This window comes from Liolophura sinensis, chromosome 9, assembly GCF_032854445.1.
Source record: "Liolophura sinensis isolate JHLJ2023 chromosome 9, CUHK_Ljap_v2, whole genome shotgun sequence".
NCBI classification, from domain to species: Eukaryota; Metazoa; Mollusca; class Polyplacophora; order Chitonida; family Chitonidae; genus Liolophura; species Liolophura sinensis.
This window is the reverse complement of record NC_088303.1, coordinates 4,456,801-4,480,567: the sequence shown is the minus strand read 5'-3', so window position 1 is coordinate 4,480,567 and position 23,767 is coordinate 4,456,801. Positions and strand designations below refer to the sequence as shown.

General features: G+C 39.2%; 2 protein-coding genes across 2 annotated transcripts in view; both read right to left on the bottom strand.

The window, feature by feature from the left end:
- Positions 1 to 1,657: 1,657 nt before the first annotated feature.
- Positions 1,658 to 6,942, bottom strand: LOC135475026 (vitellogenin-6-like). Its single transcript, XM_064754757.1, has 7 exons — positions 6,873 to 6,942; positions 5,062 to 5,091; positions 4,356 to 4,501; positions 3,473 to 3,621; positions 3,035 to 3,242; positions 2,458 to 2,637; positions 1,658 to 1,732 (listed from the first exon to the last, which is right to left on the bottom strand). Exons 1-7 carry the CDS (start codon positions 6,940 to 6,942, stop codon positions 1,658 to 1,660), a joined length of 858 nt encoding a protein of 285 aa, XP_064610827.1.
- Positions 6,943 to 12,902: 5,960 nt separating this feature from the next.
- LOC135475146 (sulfotransferase 1C2A-like) overlaps positions 12,903 to 23,767 on the bottom strand; it is a 14,745-nt gene continuing 3,880 nt past the window's right edge. Inside the window, 6 exon segments of the mRNA XM_064754912.1 lie at positions 12,903 to 15,653; positions 19,035 to 19,218; positions 20,292 to 20,395; positions 21,418 to 21,664; positions 21,666 to 21,736; positions 22,999 to 23,197. Coding sequence (XP_064610982.1) covers positions 15,538 to 15,653; positions 19,035 to 19,218; positions 20,292 to 20,395; positions 21,418 to 21,664; positions 21,666 to 21,736; positions 22,999 to 23,167 — 891 coding nt within the window. The 5' untranslated portion in view covers positions 23,168 to 23,197 and the 3' untranslated portion in view covers positions 12,903 to 15,537.

Here is a 23,767-nt window from a genome sequence, read left to right as displayed (position 1 = left end):
CCCGAAGATACAAACTCCAAGGTCTGACTGTGAACAAGTTTGAACAGTTGGAGCTGACATTATACACTGACAAAGAGAAACACACACGTTGTACATGGTGATGACATCAGATGCTGTGATGAACATTAACTTTAGACTTGGTGTCATCCCTAAATAAAGTTCTGTTGCTTCTTTTGTAATTATCGACAGTCCAGCGTAACTAGCCCACTTTGAGGTACAGGGGATTTATCAGGTGGCGATTCATCCATGCGTCGTTCATTCTTGAACACTCTATTCATAAGTTTACGAGAAGTATACCCAAAACATTAAGACAGATTGTAAACCATATGTAACAAAGGATCTTCCATTGGTTTTTTATGTCTTCTGAGTAAAAAAAAAACTACATTTCACATGTAAATACCTGGATGGATAATAGTGAAAGGTTGATTGATTCATATAAGTGAGTGGCGTTTTAATGCGGTAGACAAGCATTTGTCACTCAAATGACGGTGGTAGGGTTTGTGAATAGAAGAAACCGGAATAGTGAATGAACCTTTTTAGACGTCGGAGTCGCCATCCCAAGTAGCTGACAGACCTAAAGACCAGTAATGATCAGATGTCTAGTGAAGATGCAATAATAATAATATTCCGATTATGGCGCGATTTGAATAGTTACAACCAGTAATATAAGTGTAAATAGTTTATGTCTGCTACCAATTTTGAATACCGAGTAACGGCTAGTAACATAAATTTGAATATTTTTACCGCCGGTAACGTAAGCTTCGCAAACTTGTAACTCTCAATACCAATGAGTATCATCAAAAGTATAAACCATCAGCATGAATCTGTTTTTTTAGTGAAGTTTATTGGATATTATTTAACGATTATTTAAGAGGTAATAAAATCAGTCAGGTAAAGACCCACAATCCTCTGCGAAAGAGGTCAAAGGTTCCACACTGGAACCTTTCTTTTACAGTCATAATCACTATAAACACTGAGGAATTTTGAGAATACACAACTGGTGGAGTAGAGGTGTCAGGTACCCAGGCTTACTTCACAAAGGTGGCAGCGTATCCGTTAGCCCTTTCTCGTGTTGTCAATATGTAGCTGCTCTCACAGATCGCCGTCTGGATGAAGAATTGCTCTCTACTACCGGTCAGTACCATGTTAACTTCACTCCTCGCTTCAAGAGGCTTTTTCTTCGGTGATGAAAATAATGGAAATGAAGAACGGATTCTTTCAAGGTTTAAAGTCAATAATTAATTGAAATTAATTTTTTCAAAGTTTACTGTCAATTAAGAATAGGTTTTTCATGATTTCAAGAATGGAGGTGGTTAAGATGGTTGTCTTATAACATGAGCCTGATTTTAGGCGCAGCAATGGGGCTCACCAACCTTCTGCAAAGGGAAGGAAATCTTTCTGTAATAGCAGGGCCTTCTGCCTACTCGCATAATAATACCAACTATGATTATTCATTTGTATTGGTTTTTTTTTAAATCTGTTGTGTTGTTATTCAAACAGGTAGAGGGCATTGCTGTTACAAAAATTGCTTCCCTTGTAGAGAGCTTGGGTCACTTTCAAAAAACTTCGTAAGTCATATTTCTAGTACCTTTTATCGTGAAAGACGCGTCGTAGTGCCGTAAATGGTCTATTTTAACCCTATCAAGCTATATATCTGTCAGTCTTTTTCAACATCTTCTGGCCTATTCATAAAGGAGAGCAGGATCACATCGGCTGTGAACTTACGTTTTTTCTGTTCCCAGGAGTAAAAAAATGGTTATACGATAAACGAAAGTAGCATAGCGTTTATACGGTCATTGTTACTTCTACGATACTGAGTATTCGTGCATCAGAGTTGGAATAAATATATATAATGACGGTTCTAAAATATAATACGATTTCAAACTTGTACAGAAAGCTGTCCAGGGTGAAAGTGTCTTTGGCTAAGGTGTTTATTGTTGTTAGGGTTAATAGCTCTCGATCACACTGTGGTCAAATAAGTGTTAGGCATGTCACACATTATACAAATTATTTTATGAAGGTAAATACTACAATAATGGAACACCCAAGGCCATGTATAGTTATAAACGCGGTGAGAACGTGGAACATCCATTAGGGCTACTAGTGTTATAAACCAAGATAGAACATGGAAACCCCAAGAACAATAAAGTTTATGAACCAAGTGTGATTATATTACCCCTGATGATATCTGATGTCATAAAGCAAGTTAGAAGTTGCAGATATGTACGTTTCTAAATCTTGGAAGATAGAATCCTAAGTTTATGAATCTAATTTGAATAAACCACCCACAAAAACATCTAAGGCCTTACAGCAAGTTAGAAAATAAATTGCATTATTTATATGTAAACCGAGTATATAGTAAATTAAACATCTGTAAATCTCTGTTAGACTTTCTAGCCATATGAATGATTCAGCGTTGCTGTAGAGAGAACAGCGGAAGGAGAAGATCCGACTCACGGGCACAGCGTCACACTTTGCACAAGGCTTTGTTCCGAGGTTGTCGTGGTAGAAGGTCGGTCTCTCTAGACAGTCCTCGAAGTTCCTGACTTTGGTCACCTCGATGGTTTTTCCCTCGCCAGCCTCTCCGCCGTTCTCCTCCACGATATATGTGCATGCACACTCACCAGCAGGGCTTGTCTGGAAACCAAAGCAGATCGAAAAGGGCTGTTTAATCAAATAAATACACGCTATGATAGACAAACCGAAAACACTGTTGTGCGTCGCACGTTGCCTCCCTCACGTTCATACGATTAAACGGCAAAACAGGGTCCGGGTTCAAGTAAGGTGAGCGGAAACAGTCGCCCTTTTGGGTTGTAGAAATAACTCATGCTTGAGTTTAGTCAAAAATTGATACATGGCTACGCATTCGATTTTCTGAGTGTGATATCTCGCTTATTGATAATAAAGAAGTATTATTTTTAAACTATATGTGGGATATAAGAATTGGTCTAGTGCCGTCTGTTTTGAGGTAAAACTTCGCATTTGAGACTTGGCGATGAATACATCTGAACTGTTGTATACTGCTTCATCTTACCTCCATAACAGTGTAGGCCTCGTTAACGGTCACACCGGAGTAGTCCTCCGTGTAAACCGGCTCACTGGCTTCAATCAGCTTTGACTTCTCCAAGTTCACCTGGAGCAAGCCCAGACAACCCTTCTTGAAGTTAACAGACCATTCGGGATCCTCCGATTCGCAAACGATTCCGCTGACGAAGCCATTCGTGTACCTGTTGGAGAGCTTTCTATAACGTTACATGCACAGACGATTGTAAAAAAAAACTCATGTCAGGCATAACTGAAAAGGGATTTTATGCTGTTTACATATCGTATGAAAAAAATGAAATAAGCAGGTAAAAATATAATCCCAAAGATAAATAAATAAAGAAAGAAATTGAAAGAAAATGAATAAAAATAAATAAATAAATAAACACAATCCGGCGGATGGCTACAATTGCCTTGGTGTCACACCTACCTGAACTTCACCGGCAATGTAAGCGCACGTTCGATGATGGCAGTGTCGTCGTCCGTGATTGGTACTAATACCTCATCTGGCACGATCTCATTGGTCGGGTCGACGGCCTCCACCCTGCCATTCAGCTTATGCAAAGTGACGCCATCAATCTGTCATTAAGTTCAAAATAGCAATCGATTCAAATAGTTGTTAATTTAGCCCTTTATTAATGATAACTCGCTGGATTGATTGATGGCAAACTCTATGCAATATGAGAGGATAGCAGTCAAACAAAAGTATGAGAGTTGGTAAACGGGTTGGTGTGAGATTCGAATTGAAGATTTACGTATGCTCATCAAGCTCTTGTTAGGGTCACTTACATTCAGTGAATGATTTGTGTAAGAAAGACAAAACATCTTTCAGTTCCAAAGTATCATCTGTGATATATTTTAAAACTTTCTCATAAACAAAACAGAAAATAAATAAATAAAAAAGCCCTTTGTAAGCATCGTCTGTATGGGATAGATGAATTACCAACATTCAACTTTCACCGGGCTCAGTGTCTTTTGTTGTTGTCAGTGGTATGTAGGCCTATTTTTTAACTAAGGTTATAACTCTAATCACGGCAATGTCAGTATACATATTGGCTCCGTGGCTCAGATGGTTAGCTCATGCTGGCTTCCTCTCAGGCCGTACGTGGGAAGGTCTGGCAGAAACCTGCGGATGGCCGTGGGTTTCCCCGGGATCTGCCCGCTTTTCTCCCACCAAAAGTGAAATATTCTTGAGTACGCCGTAAAACACCAATCAAATAAATAAAAAAATATACATATTGCCTTCATCAGTGATCTAACGTATTCATCAACTTGAAAGAAAAATTACTTCTAATCAAAAGAAATTATCATACCTTCATGACAACTTTGCTGGCAGTCTTGAACTCCATGATGACCTTGCATTTGACCTTGACAATGGAATACACGGGCGCCGTCAAGGGGAGGCCGTTGACAACCTGAGTCTCATAGTTGTAGACGTAAGAAGAGCCTGCTCTATACGCTGGAAAAGGACGACATATTTTCTTATTGATTGATGGATTGCAGCATACAGTATGGTTGTAAGGATATATATACATGAGGCTATGGCTTTATGGGGGTCTCGCAGTTACATACACATTATATACGCTGACTGGGTAACTGAGATAAACTGAACTGAGGCAGTTTTAATAGTTGTAAAAGTCAAAGGAAACTTAAAATGCAGGCAATTTTCCACTGATTCGAAGCTGAATCAGGAATCAAATCTATCTGCTTTTAGATAGGGTTTTCCAAGGTGTGTCTAATTATCAGTATTACTACAAGAGCTACTCATGATAACATTTATATGTCTGAATGTTAACAACGTTCGAAAACACACCTCCTCTCACACATACCCCCACACAAACCCCCAAATCCCCATAGAGATAACATACGAAATGTTTTGTAAAATACATACACTCTGCAGATACAAATCAAGATAACCAAGCAAATCAAGAAATTTGTGGACAATAGTATTCCCCCTGGTCAGATACTTTGATCATAGCTTGGTCAAGTTTGTAAATCGTGAATGAAAAATGAATATACCTGTTTCGATTTCTTCAGACAGAGTGCTTTCTGTAAAAACAAACATCAACAACAACAAGCGGGGAGCAGACTTTCGTAACAAGACAGAAACACACCGAAAGAGTGTGAGTAAGAGACATAAATGATGAAATAAATGAGGGATTTTAGTGAGTAGAGTTATCATAATCAGGGAATCACTAACTTTACATCCACACAAAGCGTAACGTTTCAACAGCTGTAACCAAGTTTACATTTTGTACATAGCATGGACAATTAAAAAGAGCATTTCTCAGTTACAAGAAAAAAAAGAGCATTTCTCAGTTACAAGAAATTGCGCACAGACGTGAAGAGAGAGAATTGCCTTTTCTGAACTATTGCTAAAGGAGTAGAAAACGTGATACTAATATCAGATTGAAGAGTGTAAAAAGTTATTTGCAAATATGGTCTTTAATATTTTTTTCGATTGTTCTTTCAGGAAATATTTTTGTATGGTTGGTGCTTATGGCCACCTCTTCAAGTATATCGTCTTTGCATAATAGTGTTCAAAATAATGCATGTCTAATAAATTTATTTGAGTGTAATTTTGCTGTTTATATTCAAAGACATTAAATTAATCTGAAATACGACGATATTTTAAAAATATAAATATGATTAACTCTGATATCAACTACGGGAGACCTGCGTGGCCGAGGTGATTTGCACCCCGGCGTTCTGCAATTTCCCAGGAGTCTCTCACCAATGCGGTGAGTTCAAGTCCAGCTCACGTTTCTGAAGCTTATCTGGAAATTGTAATGGCAGGAAAAACTGTTCATCGTCTAACTTTTAGCATTAATGAAATTCCCGGAATTCATTTCAAATCACTGGCACTGGAAAACATTTAAACATTGTCACTTGCTTGTTGGCGTCCAAAGTTCCGAATCCATAAAATTCAGTTAAATACCATAATCTTCTAACGATTTTTGATCATTTAGTACATTTCTAGTAAGCTATCAAAATAAACACAATTGACTATCCTGGTATATGCTATTGTTTGGCAAATCGTGCATGTAAAGATTAAATCTATACGATACAAAAGGTCGTATATCTATAAAGCAAGCTGTCTGATTAGAGCTTACTTGTAGTTTGGCAGAGTAAAAACTAGTCAGAATCAAAGTATTCACTGTTTAGAGGTGTAGAAATTTTCAAAATTCCTACAGTTGGCACCTTATTATTCAAAAGTTCGGATAATAACGAAACATTCCAAGGGACAATATTTCCTGTTGAGATTCCTGCAACTTATATCTGATAAAAATAAGATTAATTTCGAACAAACGAACGTGCAAAACATGGTCAAATGGAAATATTGAGCACCCAACGTCTTGAGGGTTAATTTAGTAATAATGGATTTGAAAATGAAATGTATAAAAAGTCAATAACATCGATAAGTGATAAATATGGAGGAAATATGAAATACCACCCTATCCTATATAGCACATGTTCCTGCTGTAAACATGTTTATACTTTATATTTATATGCTGAAAACGGTAGAAAACAATTCATTCTAGGAATTGATATTATTAATCACATTTATACCCTCAATAAACTTAGAGAAAAAAGGTTTTCTATGAGGTGACAGAAATTTTTTTAAGATCATTGCATGTAATTCTTAGAGCATAGTAAACAACCTACACCCTCTTGTTGCAGAATATTTCATCACGTAGAAGAAGCCAACAAAAAGTTTTCATCTAGTTTTTGATTCAATTATTAGACCGAAGTTTTCCTGACGAATGGATATGTTTCAGCAAATTACTTAATGAAACGTTTTCTAGGATATAATATGGAATTTGTCTTACCGTATATTTCCCGTCGGTTGGTTGCCAGGGCAACCCCAGCCACCAGGGCTATGAGGAGGAACTTGTTCATTGTCGTGAATCGAAGTATCCTGGCGAGACCGTTGGCGACCAGGGCTCTATTTATACCGGCTCACTACACCCCAGCAGTTCAACTGCGTGCAGCATTGTTTATCAAAAGTTATCTCTTTGACAAATGGATTTACGTATGTTTGAAAACAAAATGGCAAGTGGTAAACTGCAACAATCAAAGTTCGCCGAAACAGAGCGTTCGTCTGCGTCCACCGAGTGCAGCTTTTATATTTGGTGCATTCGTGGATTATATGTATTTCGATAATGCAACCCGAAAGTACGCAGCCAGTGGCCTAAAAATACACTTTTGTTTTTTAATTGTGTCAGCCTTAAGGGCTCTCTGCCCTACACCGTGACTGGTCATTTGAGTTCGAACATGTATTCAGCAGCATTCCTCTCCGAAAAGTGTAAATTAATTTTGTAAAATATAGTTAAATTGATAACGTGTAAATCGTAATAATTAACTTTCTTCACAATCTGTAAAACTTCTTCTCATCTGTTCCACCTTTCCTCATTCTCTCTTGATAAAGGTTACAGACTGTGCTTTAACCAAAGACTTCCCATGTAAGCAAAATAATGTTAACACGGCACACACACTTAAAAGAGTAAATTAGATTGAAACTAAGTTAAATTTGTGCATTGTTTTCGAGAATTTTTTGTTTCAAAAAATGGTTTAATAAAGGAAGGAAATAACTTACAATGTTATCCTGCGATAGGTGGAAAGATGGAAATGTTTTGCATAGCTTCATAATCCCGAAAACAAAGACCAATCGCTTCATCCTTTAAAACTTTTGGCCTCCATGTAACTGTTGTTTTATGCACGTGACACGTTTTTCTTAATGTAACAGGCATTTTACGCACACAATAAAGGCTCTCTTATCTTGTGTAAACGATAATCATTGACGTAACGTCTGGTCATGGGTTTCCCTCCGGGCTGTGCCTGGTTTACACCCACCATAATGATGGCCGCCGTCGTATAAGTGAGATATTCTTGAGTACGGCGTAAAACTCCAATCAAATAAATAAATAAATCAACAGATTTAGTTATTGTATTTGTTCCATCCTTTCAGATACCATGTAGCCGACATGCAACCGTTGCGATATGAGAATGCCATTTTCATCGTCTGCACAATGCCTGGTGCATTTTAGGATTATTTCATTCCACAGAGTGTTTTATTTCACAACTGACTAGTTATAAACGTAAAGACTTGTTTTATTGTGTTAATGGATGCTAAAGATCTGGGAGTACTTAATTCATCATCTGCACCATCTAACATGGTTGATCAGACTTATCCAGGTTGAAAGCAACTCCATTTAATCCTAGACATTCACAAAGCATCGTACATCAGTTTTTCCAAACTTTTCTCGTAAATGTCATCACTTTATAGCCTTTTACCCCGGTCAGGATTTATTTAAAAAAAAACAATGACATGAAATACGACTTAAAGGTGTCTTTTAACTTTTGTAATAGCGTCACTAACTATGGTCCTGTTTAAAACAGATTGTAGATACATACCACAGATAGCAGATACTTTCAAGTTTTGTAATAGTGCCTCTAATTATCGTGTTGTCACACTGTTGAATTGCTTGTAAATTTGCTAACAGTTACCTCTCCAGTAATGGTATTGCTAATCAAAGTATCCACGACTTCAGACTCCGGACAGAGGGTTCTGGACTTATGATTCTGGACAGAGGGTTCTGGACTTATGATTCTGGATAGAGCGTTCTGGACTTATGATTCTGGACAGAGCGTTCTGGACATGATTCTGGACAGAGCGTTCTGGACTTATGATTCTGGACAGAGCGTTCTGGGCATGATTCTGGACAGAGGATTTGGACTTATGATTCTAGACAGAGCATTCTGGACTTATGACTGTTAACTCTACGGTGGGGTTTTAGGAAAGGGTTTGGAATACATTTCATATAACTGCATATGGCCCCGTCGTATGTTGGCGGACTTGAAAAAAGAATTTCAAACTGATACATTGCTGCGTAGATTGGTCTACAGTGTTTCTGTCAATGCTTGTTTTGTGACCTCCAAATTCATTCTTTCATTAGGTGCTTTGTTTTTGACAGTGACTGTCGGATTCTGTAGCGTTTTGGTACAGCCGGACTTATGAAGCCCTGACATGGACTGTCGTAGATCAGGACGGTATGACAAGTCACGTCATTCAGATCAGTATGGCACAAACAGGTGTCAGACGATTGCTGACGATGCTGGTCTAGGCGAGTGGGTACTGTGACACCCCGGTGAGGGCAAAGTAACATATAAAAATGAATGAACGATTATGGCTAAAAGCCACTTGGCAATTCTGCAAGTACATGTAGCAGCATATGTGCCCCTGATGCGGCTTAGACACATGTAACACAGTGTGCATCGCGATATCCCAGGCTAAAGCACCTGTGAACCGTGGGAAATCATTCTTTTCCTGGAGTTCACTGTATCTAAGTTTTATGATGCAGCCAAAATACGGAATAATTCACAAAACTTTATTTTCAATAGACAATATTAACCACTTTCTAACTGACTATCGTAGACCCGCAAACACAGTTAAGGTACCCAAGGCTGTACATACATTAAAAAGTATTCAAGTTCGTGTTAAAATTTCTCAAAAATATGATAGCAGAAATGTGAATGAATATAACGAACGTAGTTAGGCTGCTCATGGCATGCCACAGTAATGGTCATAACACACCAATACCATGCCGGCATTTTCTGTTACAGACACGTGAGTATTCTTAAGGTGCATGGAGTTCGAAATTTGCATTCAATACTGTTAGTTTCTGTACATTTCACTGATTAAATTGTCACCAACACTTGTTCGTATATAGTTTCTTTCGTCAGATGTTTCATTATCATGGATAAACGGATTATCTAATAAAGAGTATACGGATATTAACCGCTAAAACGTCCCCTGTTTATTTTCTAGCAAGCCCAAGGCCTATAGATGTTGTCAACCAAACAGAAATTTATAATACCAAGAATTACTTTTTGTCTAAACTATGGCTTCCTGTATAAACTAGGATTCAGCATGTGGATGAAGCATCCCCAAGACATGAACCCAGTTGTTCAAAATTATTTTTAAGACTTACTACCAGACTTAAATTTAAGACACGGCTTCAATTTTCTTACTTCGTCCTATGATAATTACGATGTTACATATGTGATCTAAATGTGTTACTGTTCCATTATCTACTTTGACCACTGGATTGGCTGCTGAGTTTGACTAAGATATTAGATGTATAATATGACTTACTACCAGTATTAGCTTACAAACTTTCGAACAACGGGGTCCTGGTGCCTATGCAATGTTGTCATGTGGATGGTTATTAAATGTGATGACAGGATGTGGAGTAATCCTTGACCCGTGACGTCCAACAGACTGCAGTTAACATCACCACATTTTCTATTTAAATCACCTAACTTTGTTTTGTCTTATAGATATCGTAAAAGTTGCTACTGTTCAAACAATTGCAAATTGTTTAAATTTAAAGAGAATGTACCCGTGGACTACAAGCAAATTCACAAAACTTCACTACAAGGCACACATTCGGCCCCTGTGGCCGTGCAGTACAATCTTCTACAGTACTGGCAATGATACTTTTTACTGATATTTCGTTAAGTTATGTTTTTGGTGGAATCACAACTCTCAATATTTAATGAATTTAGGAAATACTTTTTGGTAAAGTGATATTTCCGCCATAAGTGAGTGATACCAGTTTTATATTCGTGCCTGTACAGGATAAACCGATGTACATAATAAATTTTAGTCAAGGTTATAGCTCTGCTGATTTTGACTGTCTTATGGCATAGAAAGAAAATAACAGGGGCCAAAAATTATAAATAAGATAAAATTCACACATCGAACATCACATTGTTGATGTGGAGTATGAAATACAATGTTTGTTTGGCAGATTTCTGTCTCTTCTCTTGTGTCCCGTGGATGTCACATGGTTCACAACGTACCGTCACATTTCCACAAGGTTACCTGGGGTCATGGTCGGGAAGTCGAATACTTGATTGGCTAATGTCTGTCTACTGGCTGACATATGCATTATATATACTTGTTCTTATAAAAGTATCTTAGTAGTATCAAAATACTACATAAGGCAGAAACTGAATAGGGATATATCCGTCATTCTCCCGCCGCACGTGGGAAGGTCTGCCAACAATAAATAAATCAATCAATCAATCTCATTCACAAGAAAAATAAATTTTTGTAAACCATGTTTATCCCGAGGAGGCGAAAGCCATATGGGCGATAGCGCAACAAAGAAGATTCAAGCGAACCGAGAATATAGCTTTTCACTTCACGAAATTATTTTTGCATAATGTCAGTGTATAAGTCGAAGCAAATATCCGTCTACATAAGTGGACGCTCCAGATCAGTAATCGCATGGCCCATTCCCAAGTCGACGTTTAACACAAACTACCAAAGAACTAAGAAAGTGTATAAACTACAAAGTTAGGACGGAATCCTGCAAAGAGAAGCAGTCAACAGTTTCCACTGATTTTGGAAAGGCGCAAAGGTATGTTCTGGGCGAATGAGTGAAATCGGTTTTTAAGTCGTGTACCTTGATAATATCTAAGTGGTCGATAATTCAATATCAATCTCAATAGAGCTTTGACTGCAACTGTTCATGTATCCAACGTGGCGATTTCAGTTAATACGATGAATATACAGTATCTACCCCCGGGTAAAGCGAAATTGGACACAGCCAGATATTCTGGACACTCTGTCGATATTTACTTGCAAGAGAATTATTCCAGTGGTAAAGCTTAAGAAACTTAGAGTAAAGATAGCCCATGGATGGAATAACAGTGACACACTAGTTTGTGACGTTGATTGAAATCGTCACATAACACACACGATCTAACAAAAGCTATGGCGAGATATGTACACGCCATATGCATGACCCTTCGGTATATTGCTGTCTAAGTAAGGATAATTTAGAATATCACAATTAAAACTATCCCTCTTGTCGTTAAGTGTGCAAGAGAGGAAAACGTTTTGGTCTTTGTATAGATATAGGTCCAGATAAGGTGCACCATCTTGAGATTCTGTGGTTTCCTGGGTGGGTCTTTCACAGCCTTTGCTATATATGGATTGCTTAAAGCTAACAGATCATTAATACACCGTTTAGTGAATGATAAAGACCAGGCCTTGTGAAGATTATTCCTAAATAGTTTCTGCATATATTCGTGTTCACATGAGAATAGGTATAGACCCCCAAAAGTGCAACACATTTTGTACCCATCGTAATGCCTATACATATACGGTTTCCCCAAATTTCGAATAAGTATTGTTAATGAAAAATTAAGATACTCGATGAACAGCGAAACATCCCATGAATGGTAACCCTTGATTGTAGTGGAGATGAACATCTTTGACGTTAATGCAGCGGTGACCAGTTTTAGTAAACACCGATGGTCTTGTTTCCCCCGGGCTGTGTCCGGTTCACTCCCACCATAATGCTGGCCTCCGTCATATAAATGAAATATTCTTGTGTACGGCGTAAAACACCAATCAAATAAATAAAGAAATAAATTGTAAACACCGATACAATAAGTGATGAAATCCTAACAACTATATCTGTGTGAGAAATTTGTGTATAGAGACTGGAGAAATAGAGTAGGGATGTCCTCATACTTTTCGTGTATTTGACCGTCTAGTTCTTTAAGAAGAGGTTTTGAGTTTTAAGAATGCACATACAGTTGACAAATGAAGTTTTTGCACAATTACACAACAGTGCTTTTTCCAAAATGACTGTACTTCTTGAAGCGCCATCTTCAAACCAGGCACAAATTTGCTGCTTCCGACATGAAAATGAAGGCACAAATAGATGGATGCTCTTAAAACCAACCAGAAAAAGGACAACAGTTAATTTAAAATCTGAAGAGTACGATAAACTTTTTTAATCAGTACATTGGCATAATTGTTTATAAATCTATGTGTCGAAACAGACATTCGTACACCACCCGTCAAACAATATGGACGTTCCGGGCAAATAACCGCAAGGCCATTTCCAAATATAACACTTATATTTCACGATCATTTATGAAGTAACGACTTTAGACTCGAAGTATTGTATATGTATCTGACAGACGGATCATCCTTATAGGCGTATATATTCCCGTATACAAGCGCGCGTGGGTATATGTGTGTATGTATGTGTGCATTTGAGTTTCTGCACAACCGTTCGTCCTAGCCACTTCATACTTGCCAGATGTGTTGCCGACGACCTGAAGCGGACGCTAGAAAGGGCTGTGTCAAAATTTGAGAAATTGCGTGAGCAAATCCTTCACTGCTGACGTCACAAATACATGTTGGTTTCCTCACATCTACGGAAAGACAAAGTGACCGTTCCTTAGCTATGGAATAAAAACAATATTAAGTTATGTTAGTGCCATGGGTAATTCAAACGAGTCCAGTCCTCCTGTCACCGAGGCCAACCGACTTGCATGTGAAATCGACAAAATCACACAGCAACGGAGATATGATCTCATCTATACATATACGCTTAGCTAAGCTTATTTATTTCGGACAATGGGTGGCGTCACAGTGGAAACAAGTGAATTCTCGGGTTATAGAAATAACTTGCGACTGATGGTTTAATTTTATATCAGAGTGCATATTTTCGCCTTCCTTGGACGGCGGTGTCTTGGGTTGAAGAAATAGGTACGTTTTTAAAACTGTGGATGGAATACTTTATGGGCACATAAAACATGGGGCGCCAGTGATACATGTGAAAATCTGTACATCAAATGTTGGAAACATGTCAGTAATTTACCAAAAGTTGGTGGTTTATCCCCGACACACCGGTTTCCTCTCCCCTTAAAATCTGATTGCCATCTTGTAAATAAAAAATTTTAAAGTATGTCGTTAAGCAACAATTAAATAAATATATCAATAAACAAATATATTGTATTTATTGTGCCTACATGTATATACCTTTGGGCAGTAAGAACGCATTTTCAAAGTTCTATCATAGGCTAATATACACAACAGAAGATTTTTAATTCTGGTACTCTATTTAACATAAGACTCCATATTCATCAAAGAAAAATAAGATGTAACTTTGACATAGTGAATAGTCCAAGGGCTCAAAGCCTTTCTAGGGCTGCACAATTAGCGTTTGTCAACAGACCTATTTATATTGCGGGTATTACACTTTAAACAATCATATATGCCTGACATTTTGGGTTCTACAGGGAGACAAATTTTATTTCCTCCTCAAATTAGAAAGTTTTACAAAACAAAAGACATTTGAAGGCATTTAAAACCTGCACAAATGTAGCTGATGTGATCCTAACGTCATATTTACCCGGGTATGGTTATATAACGGTCACTCCAGTTTGCTCCACAGATAAACCCCACGCTGGGCATATTGGTGAACGATTTTTGATCAACGTGTTTAACAAGAATCTATCTGTCCATCAGTCAATTCATTTCCGATAGGGATCAGACGATTTAGGGAGAAGGCCATAGTTTAAGGGTCATACAGAACGTGGAGACGCCATCTTTACCCGTGGAAAATAGGGTGTAGTTGGATGACCCAAGCGCGCTACGCCTTTCCATGGTCCACCAGTTGTGGTTCAATCACCACAGCCGTTTAGATACATTCAACTTCTGACCTTTATGTTATTGGGTCATTCCGGGCTATATATGGTCAGGAAGACCTTTACTCCACATCACTGCACAAACTAACGGGTGAACCCTACATGACCTTTCTATATGAGGGTGGACATAAAGAGGACAACACGCAAACTCCTCATACCGTTAAATCAATGAATATTTACTAACATCAAAATGCAAATATGTTGGGTTCATGGCAAGCAAGGGAGGTAATTGTGTATGAGCTCGTTGAGATGGGAATATACCTGAGGTGCTTTTCTCGAAGAAGGGCCTTCCTGGTGATAGTATATATTAGTAGCTCTCTTTCACCAGTATACTATCCCCCTACACTCATCACTGTGATATGGGACGCGATAGGTTCAGCAGTAAAGTCTAACTTGATTGGTCAATTTACTGACAACTGTTGTCACGGGATCCAAGAATCTAATTTCTGAAAATCCACGCTACTAGGAGTATGCAAATAGGAAATTACAAACAGAAACATCGTCAAAGCAGCTTCTGCAAAGCGCTTTACGAGGCTTTCCGGCACTCGTCTTTGTTCGCTTTTCTGAGGAAAATTCATTCATAACTTGTACCGGTAGACATTTTTCAAAGTCCATGGTTATATTCCCATAAATCGTCACTCTCTTCGATTAGGCAGTTTTAGAAGAGCAGCTTTGAACTGAGACCGTACCTCGCCCCAGTGCCCCACTAAAGAGTACCTTGTAGGTCGTAACAGCGCATGCGGAAGTTTCAAATTATGTTTGATCACATGGGTGTTAGTTGTCATGGAAGATATGGCGATGGCCATGAATGACGCCTAATAAACATAGCCCATAGCTCTGACACCCTGTGTAAGGTTGGAATATTAGAGTTTCTCATCGCTGGGGTTTGGGTACACCAGTGAATCCTTCACTCATCATTACATATTTCTTCATTTAAATCACTTTCTCTTGTACTCTGCAAAGTTTGAACAACTTTTATTCCCACTGGATCCTGGGTTTGAGTGAGGAATTCTTCATATATTTTTCAAACTCGGCATCGAAACGCTCATTTTGGGCTACCGTAAACCAGTTTTTCCAGTCACCGGCTACGCCTACGAACAAAAAGAAAAGTAAAATGTCATTTAACAGACAATTAAGAAATATAGGTTTGTTTATTGCAGTAAAATGACAACGATATGAGAGGGAAAATCAAATTGTTATTAATTTGTTGCATTTTTGATTATTTTCTTTTCAAACTTCCAGGCTTTCATCATCAGATTCTAAAGTATAAACAATAGGGGATGCGAGTTTAGACAGCAACTTATTGACGAACAGACCACAGTTACATATATGACAGCACCCAGTTCGACGCTCTCCAAAGCGGACGTTCAAAGGTTATTTCCAATTAATGGTATAAAATATTGATTATTATCATACTGTTATTATAATGAGTAAATCTGACCTTCATAGCCATCCGATTAAGGAACGGTATATCATGTACACAATGGGAGTAACTACCTCTGCATTATCATGTACACAATGGGAGTAACTACCTCTGTATTATCATGTACACAATGGGAGTAACTGCCTCTGTATTATCATGTACACAATGGGAGTAACTACCTCTGCATTATCATGTACACAATGGGAGTAACTACCTCTGTATTATCATGTACACAATGGGAGTAACTACCTCTGTATTATCATGTACACAATGGGAGTAACTGCCTCTGTATTATCATGTACACAATGGGAGTAACTACCTCTGTATTGTCATGTACACAATGGGAGTAACTACCTCTGTATTATCATGTACACAATGGGAGTAACTACCTCTGCATTATCATGTACACAATGGGAGTAACTACCTCTGTATTATCATGTACACAATGGGAGTAACTACCTCTGCATTATCATGTACACAATGGGAGCAACTACCTCTGCATTATCATGTACACAATGGGAGTAACTACCTCTGTATTATCATGTACACAATGGGAGTAACTACCTCTGTATTATCATGTACACAATGGGAGTAACTACCTCTGCATTATCATGTACACAATGGGAGCAACTACCTCTGCATTATCATGTACACAATGGGAGTAACTACCTCTGCATTATCATGTACACAATGGGAGTAACTACCTCTGCATTATCATGTACACAATGGGAGTAACTACCTCTGTATTATCATGTACACAATGGGAGTAACTACCTCTGTATTATCATGTACACAATGGGAGTAACTACCTCTGTATTGTCATGTACACAATGGGAGTAACTACCTCTGTATTATCATGTACACAATGGGAGTAACTACCTCTGCATTATCATGTACACAATGGGAGTAACTACCTCTGTATTATCATGTACACAATGGGAGTAACTACCTCTGCATTATCATGTACACAATGGGAGCAACTACCTCTGCATTATCATGTACACAATGGGAGTAACTACCTCTGTATTATCATGTACACAATGGGAGTAACTACCTCTGCATTATCATGTACACAATGGGAGTAACTACCTCTGTATTATCATGTACACAATGGGAGTAACTACCTCTGCATTATCATGTACACAATGGGAGTAACTACCTCTGTATTGTCATGTACACAATGGGAGTAACTACCTCTGTATTATCATGTACACAATGGGAGTAACTACCTCTGTATTATCATGTACACAATGGGAGTAACTACCTCTGCATTATCATGTACACAATGGGAGTAACTGCCTCTGTATTATCTTGTACACAATGGGAGTAACTACCTCTGCATTATCATGTACACAATGGGAGTAACTACCTCTGCATTATCATGTACACAATGGGAGTAACTACCTCTGCATTATCATGTACACAATGGGAGTAACTACCACTGTATTATCATGTACACAATGGGAGTAACTACCTCTGCATTATCATGTACACAATGGTAGTAACTACCTCTGCATTATCATGTACACAATGGGAGTAACTACCTCTGCATTATCTTGTACACAATGGGAGTAACTACCTCTGCATTATCATGTACACAATGGGAGTAACTACCTCTGTATTATCATGTACACAATGGGAGTAACTGCCTCTGTATTATCTTGTACACAATGGGAGTAGCTACCTCTGCATTATCTTGTCCACATGGGAGTAACTACCTCTGCATTATCTTGTACACAATGGGAGTAACTACCTCTGTATTGCCATGTACACAATGGGAGTAACTACCTCTGTATTACCATGTACACAATGGGAGTAACTACCTCTGTATTATCTTGTACACAATGGAAGTAACTACCTCTGCATTATCTTGTACACCATGGGAGTAACTACCTCTGTATTATCTTGTACACAGTGGGAGTAACTACCTCTGCATTATCTTGTACACAATGGGAGTAACTACCTCTGCATTATCTTGTACACAATGGGAGTAACTACCTCTGTATTACCATGTACACAGTGGGAGTAACTACCTCTGCATTATCTTGCACACAATGGGAGTAACTACCTGTGTGTTATTATGACTAGGTCATCATATCGTGGCTGTGTGAAATATATATAATCTTACTGGTACTAAAGTAACATCTACGTCTTTCAATTTGGATGTTTAAAATTTTTACGATTAAGCGTTATAGATTACTTTAGAGAACAGTACATGAGCGAATGATTCACAGTACATGTGTGGTTTTAGAGTGAGTGAGTGAGTGGTTGGGGTTTAACGTCATACTCAACAATTTCTCAGTCATATGACGACGAAGGAATCCTTAGATTGCATGTAATGTGCCTCCTTGTTGCAGACGGATTTCCGCCGCTCTTTTATTTAGTGCTGCTTTACTGAGAGGCGAAGTGAAGTAAGCGGCCCCGCCCGAGCCATTGTACTGATACGGGTCAACCAGTCGTTGCACTATCCCCTTCATGCTGAACGCCAAGCGAGGAAGTTACTTAAAATGTGACTCGACCCAGCATTGACCCTGCATCACCGACTCCCGAAGCGGACGCTCTACCAACTGTGCTGTCCGGGCCGGTGTCGGTGTCTTTAGACGAACAGTAGCTCACGAACATAATATTAGCCCAGACAGTGGAAGTATAGAATCTGTTATCCCTATATATCTATTATACCGCCATTTATGCTCCGGGGCCCCCAAAGCCGAAGTGGTTAGCGCGCAGGCGCTGTGCAATTACCCAGAAACCTCCCACCAATGCCATCGCTGTGACTTCAAGTCCAGGTCTTGTCCTCTCCGGCCGTACGTGGGAAGGTCTCCCAGCAACCTGCCCATGGTCGTGGGTTTCCCCCGGGTTCTCCCTGGTTTCCTTCCACCGTATTGCTAGCTGCCGTCGTATAAGTGAAATATTCTTGGGTGCGGCGTAAAACATCAATCAAATAAATAAATAAATCCATACATGCTTAGATCAACACACAACTCAGATAATATACCAAAATTGTCAATTCAAGGTCTACATACATGTACTGCGTTTTACAAACACCCACCTTTTCTGTACATCTTGTTGTATGCTTCGTCTGTCATAAACTGTTTCAAAATATCTGAAGAGATTTCAAACTTTCCGGCTTTCATCTTATTGAAGGACACGGCGTCGGCGATGGCAGCGATCAAGTCGTCATCTCGGTCAAGCCCCAGGAATTCTGACACTTTCTTGATATTTGGAACTGGATCCTTCAAACAGAAAATTAGTCAGCTTAAGTTAGATGTAGGGCTGAGTGCAATTTTGATGGTATATAACACACCAAAGAGCCAACGTCTGTTAATAGGTGAAGTAAGTATTGGTCTATTTTATTTTTCTTAGCTATGTGATCGGGAAGTCGATGTCTTTGTTGACTCAGCTTGTTACCACAGCATCGACCACACCTTCACAAGTTCGAGTTCAAAATTCGCCCGTCCCCATTTTCTGCTGTCACAACCAGAAACTTCCGCTTCACTCATTTCAATGTCGCTGTACCGTCGCGTATATCATCGCCTTTCCGATGTGGCTTAGACTGCGTGATTTATGAAAATAAAATTGCTTAGAGCGAAAATTGTCAATTAATAATTTTGAAATAAAATGAAACAGACGAAAATTCTGTTAGAAAATGTCAATCCCGCTTGAGCAGTAATTATTTGGCCTGAAGTATTAATTATGGTAGGCGGTCATGAGAAAAGAACAGTTAATTATCAGAGGCCTTACCAACATAAAACACAGGAAAGTTGTGGAGTGTTGTGACGTCATATTAGACAGTTGTCATAACAATGGCGGAGTAAAGCCAATCAACAAGGAAACAACGATTTGCAACTTTACGAGTATACGATTGTGCAATATCTTTACAATTGCACGAAAATAGCGATTCCAACATTAAGCGTTCACGCTCGACTATGGTAATTAAACTGATCATTAACACTAATTAGTTGCCAAATACAAGAACTGTCGCTTAAGAAAGGTTGATCTAGAATGAGAAAGCCACAGAGAATAGATTATCACGTGACCTTCGTGGGCACACGGAGAACGCGAAAGGTGCGTAGAACACGAATTTGCGCCCCTCGTATGTTCCGCATGTTTGACGGGGGCACGAATTAAGGTCGAGGGGGTCGCGGTTCTAATCATACTGCGACCTCCGCATCCTTATAGAGGACGCGGTCAGACCCCCACCCTTACGTCACCCATCCACAAGAACCTTCCTTCCGCGCCCACAAAGCTTTGACCCAACATACATGAGGCGTGAAAGTCAGTTCCCCATTCAGCTCTAAATACTTACCTTTTTCAGTTCTTCAAAGCTTAAGACCAAGGACGGGATGTCAGGGTTTGATTTGAAAAATTTTTCGTACTTCAGCTCATAGTCAAACCACTTGCCGGATTCAACTGAAATTGTTTAAAAAATCCACAATTTATTTCGACAAAGATTTTTTTATTCACTCTCCTAACATTTTAGATTTTATTTAATTATTTGATGGCTGTTAACACCGTACTCAAGAATTTTAGCTTATACCATGGCTGTCGGTTTTAAGAGTGGAGGAATCTGCGGCAAACCACTGACTTTTGGCAAGTGACCAACTTTCCGCACAGACATGCACACCTTATAATAGAATACAAGCGGTCTTAGACTGATGTAATGGCCACACGAGCGTCGTCGGCGGCTAATTATCACCTCAAAGGACCCACAAGCAGTCTACAAATTGCTTGAATAGGCCAAACATTTTACACAAATAACAGATGATGGATTGATTGATGTTTTATGGCCTGTGCGATAATTTTTTACTTATATGAACACGGTTGTTTATGGCGAAAAGCGATTTGTCCCGAGTGTGGCACCGCCCTCTTTATTTATTTGCATGGCGGCTGTGCGAGTACGTGTTCAAGCACATGCTGGACAGCTTCTAGGGGAAACCACGAGCAAACCTCGACAAATGTGTGTATACAAGCTCAGAGTTTTACAGCTTTTCAGTCATATGACGACGAGGACTCATTAGTGTGCACATGTACTGTGTCTTCTTGTGGCAGGGCGAGCCCATGCAGCCAAAGGGTTGTCGCCACTGAAGTATCTTGCCGAAGACACCAGATATGACACACCACCCATTCACCTGGACACCGGGCCAACAAGTCGTGTTTCCTTGACTAACATCTCAGTGCTGAGCGCCTTGGAGGCGGAAACTCTGATCATAAAGCCACGGAAGCAGTCCCTTGGACAAAAACATTACAAAAAACTAATACATTAGACACAATTTGTCATGGGCCCAAGGAGACACCCGGTTCGTTACGTCTCAGTGAACCATACGATATATGAAAGGTTGAGACATAGCGGACTGTACAGGAACAACACGGGTAGTACCTGGCAGATTTTATAGTCACAGACGAATAACGGAGTTGAGTTTTTTTTACTATACCTTGTCCTTGCATTGCCAATTCAAAAAACCCTGAAAACTTTCCATCATATCCAAAGAAGTCTTTGCCCATGACCCAATGGTTGTACAACGACACCAGAACGTCCTTCGGATTACGGAAAACATGCACGAACTTGCACTTTTGATTCTTGTAGTCTACCGGAAGTAGCTCTGGAGGGAGATGGGTGTTGACCACCCTGTCTTCCAGCTTTTCCATAGCGTTAATATTCACTAATTCCAGAAATTCTGTCTTTTTCCCCTTTGTAGTATTCAGATGATCCTTTCTTAAGCATACGTATGATTTCCCACATGAAATGAGTTCCTAAAAAGCAAACAAAAAAGCATAGGCCTATAATACACTTTCTCACCTGCAAAATGAATAGTTTATGCGTTTATTTTATTGTTTCGTGTGGCCCTCAACAACAACAGAACTTTATCAGCCCAGACTACCGCACCTTGGCAGGTATGTGGCATTCCTCCTAAAGTAAGGAGGCCGTACGTGGGAGGTCTGTCAGCAGCCTGCGGATGGTCGTGGGTTTCCCCGGTTTCCTCCCACCATAATGATGGCACCCGTCGCATAAGTGGAACATTCTTAAGTACGGCGTAGAACACTAATCAAATAAATAAATAAATAAATCCTAAAGTACGGCCACTTTCCAGCTGCGAAGAGATGGATTTCGTTGTCTTAACTCGTGCAGCCAGAACCACGCTTGGACCACTGTTAGGATAAAGTATACCTGCGATGAATGCCAATCACAAAGATTATTTAAACTTTTCTCTGGTGATATTTACAAAAAAGATTTAGATTAGAATTAAGTGGCCATTATTTGACAGACGAAAAACCATGTTTGCGTGGTGAGTAAAAAGTATTGCAAGTCCTTGGTCACCTAAATCGTTCAGTGTGACCGGAAGAATTATTTCACAGAATCGAAGCCAGCCATTCTAGCCAATAGGAGTCCACGCCGCCCTGGCCGAACACGTATTGAACTTGTTAGGATTATTTGGCTTGCAAGCTGAAAGCTGGAAACCTATTGGCTGTGCTCAGACGATTAAAAAAAGCTGTTCTCTGTATCAGCTTTTATCTGATTTCCTGAAAAAATGTTCGTCAAGACTGAACAAAACTGCTGACCACGCACAATGTGGTGTACAAATGATACACTGCATGGATCAATGTGAGATCTGGTATGCTGTTTTGCGAATAACCCCCCCCCCCCCACCCACCCACCCCTGTCCAAAAAAATTAAGTACAATGCAATAACACCGGCATAAGAAACAATGCAATTTTCAGTAATAGACCCATGTCGCATTCCACTCCAGACAGTCTTAGGTCGACATCCAATTTATCCCTTTGTCATTTATACTATTTGTAAGCAATCAGAAATGGTGACACACTAATTAGCGTGGACCCAGGAATGCTGTTCACTAACAGCTTTCATTTAGGTCGTTATTAAAGCACGGAGGATAGGAAAAAAAAAACCCACAGGAATAGGTATGGGAACATTTTAGTTTTACCCTGACGGTGACAAGTTGACAATTTGCATCATTTCATACACAATTGCGTCTTGACCATTGACATGTACGTACCTGATCGCGGATACGTAGTCAGAATAATGTCATCGTCACGAAACTTGAATTCTCGGAGCTTTGACAAGTCCTTGTCCAAGCCAGGCATGGGAGGTAGCATAACATCATCAACAGTTAAAAGCCTCATCTTTTGACCATCAGGGTCCATAAATTCCACCCACTGCGCCATGATTGATCCCTTCGAATTTTATTTGTTTATCTGCAAGAAAACAAAGCAAAAAAGGAAACACGTAAATTCTAGTACAATGTAATAATTTCATGGCAACAATGACATGCAATACAGCTGGAATTACTGAAGTCCGTATCTGACGATTCCTTAAAGGTTTTTCTCCATGCATTGTAACAACAGCTGTCTCAACCTCGTGTAGTCTACTTCGTGTGGGCCAAATTGACATTTAATCAAGAAAAATCAATATCAATAAATTGTTGGCCGAAATCAATAAATTATTTGTCAGTATCGATAAATCAATTAGTGATGACGATAGCTGAATTAGCGATGACGATAATGTATTAGCGATAGTGGTAAATGAATTTGCAATGACGATAAATGAATTAGTGATAGCGATAAATGAATTAGCGATGACGAGAAATGAATTAGCGATGGCGATAATTTTTTACCCTCTGATAATTATTGCTCCTTCCTTACATGTAATATTTTGACCGGAAGTTTAAAAGTTTTGGCTGACCCGAGTATTACAGACATTACACTAGTCATGGACCCAGGAGCCCCTCACCAATGCGGTGGCCGTGAGTTCAAGTCCAATTCATT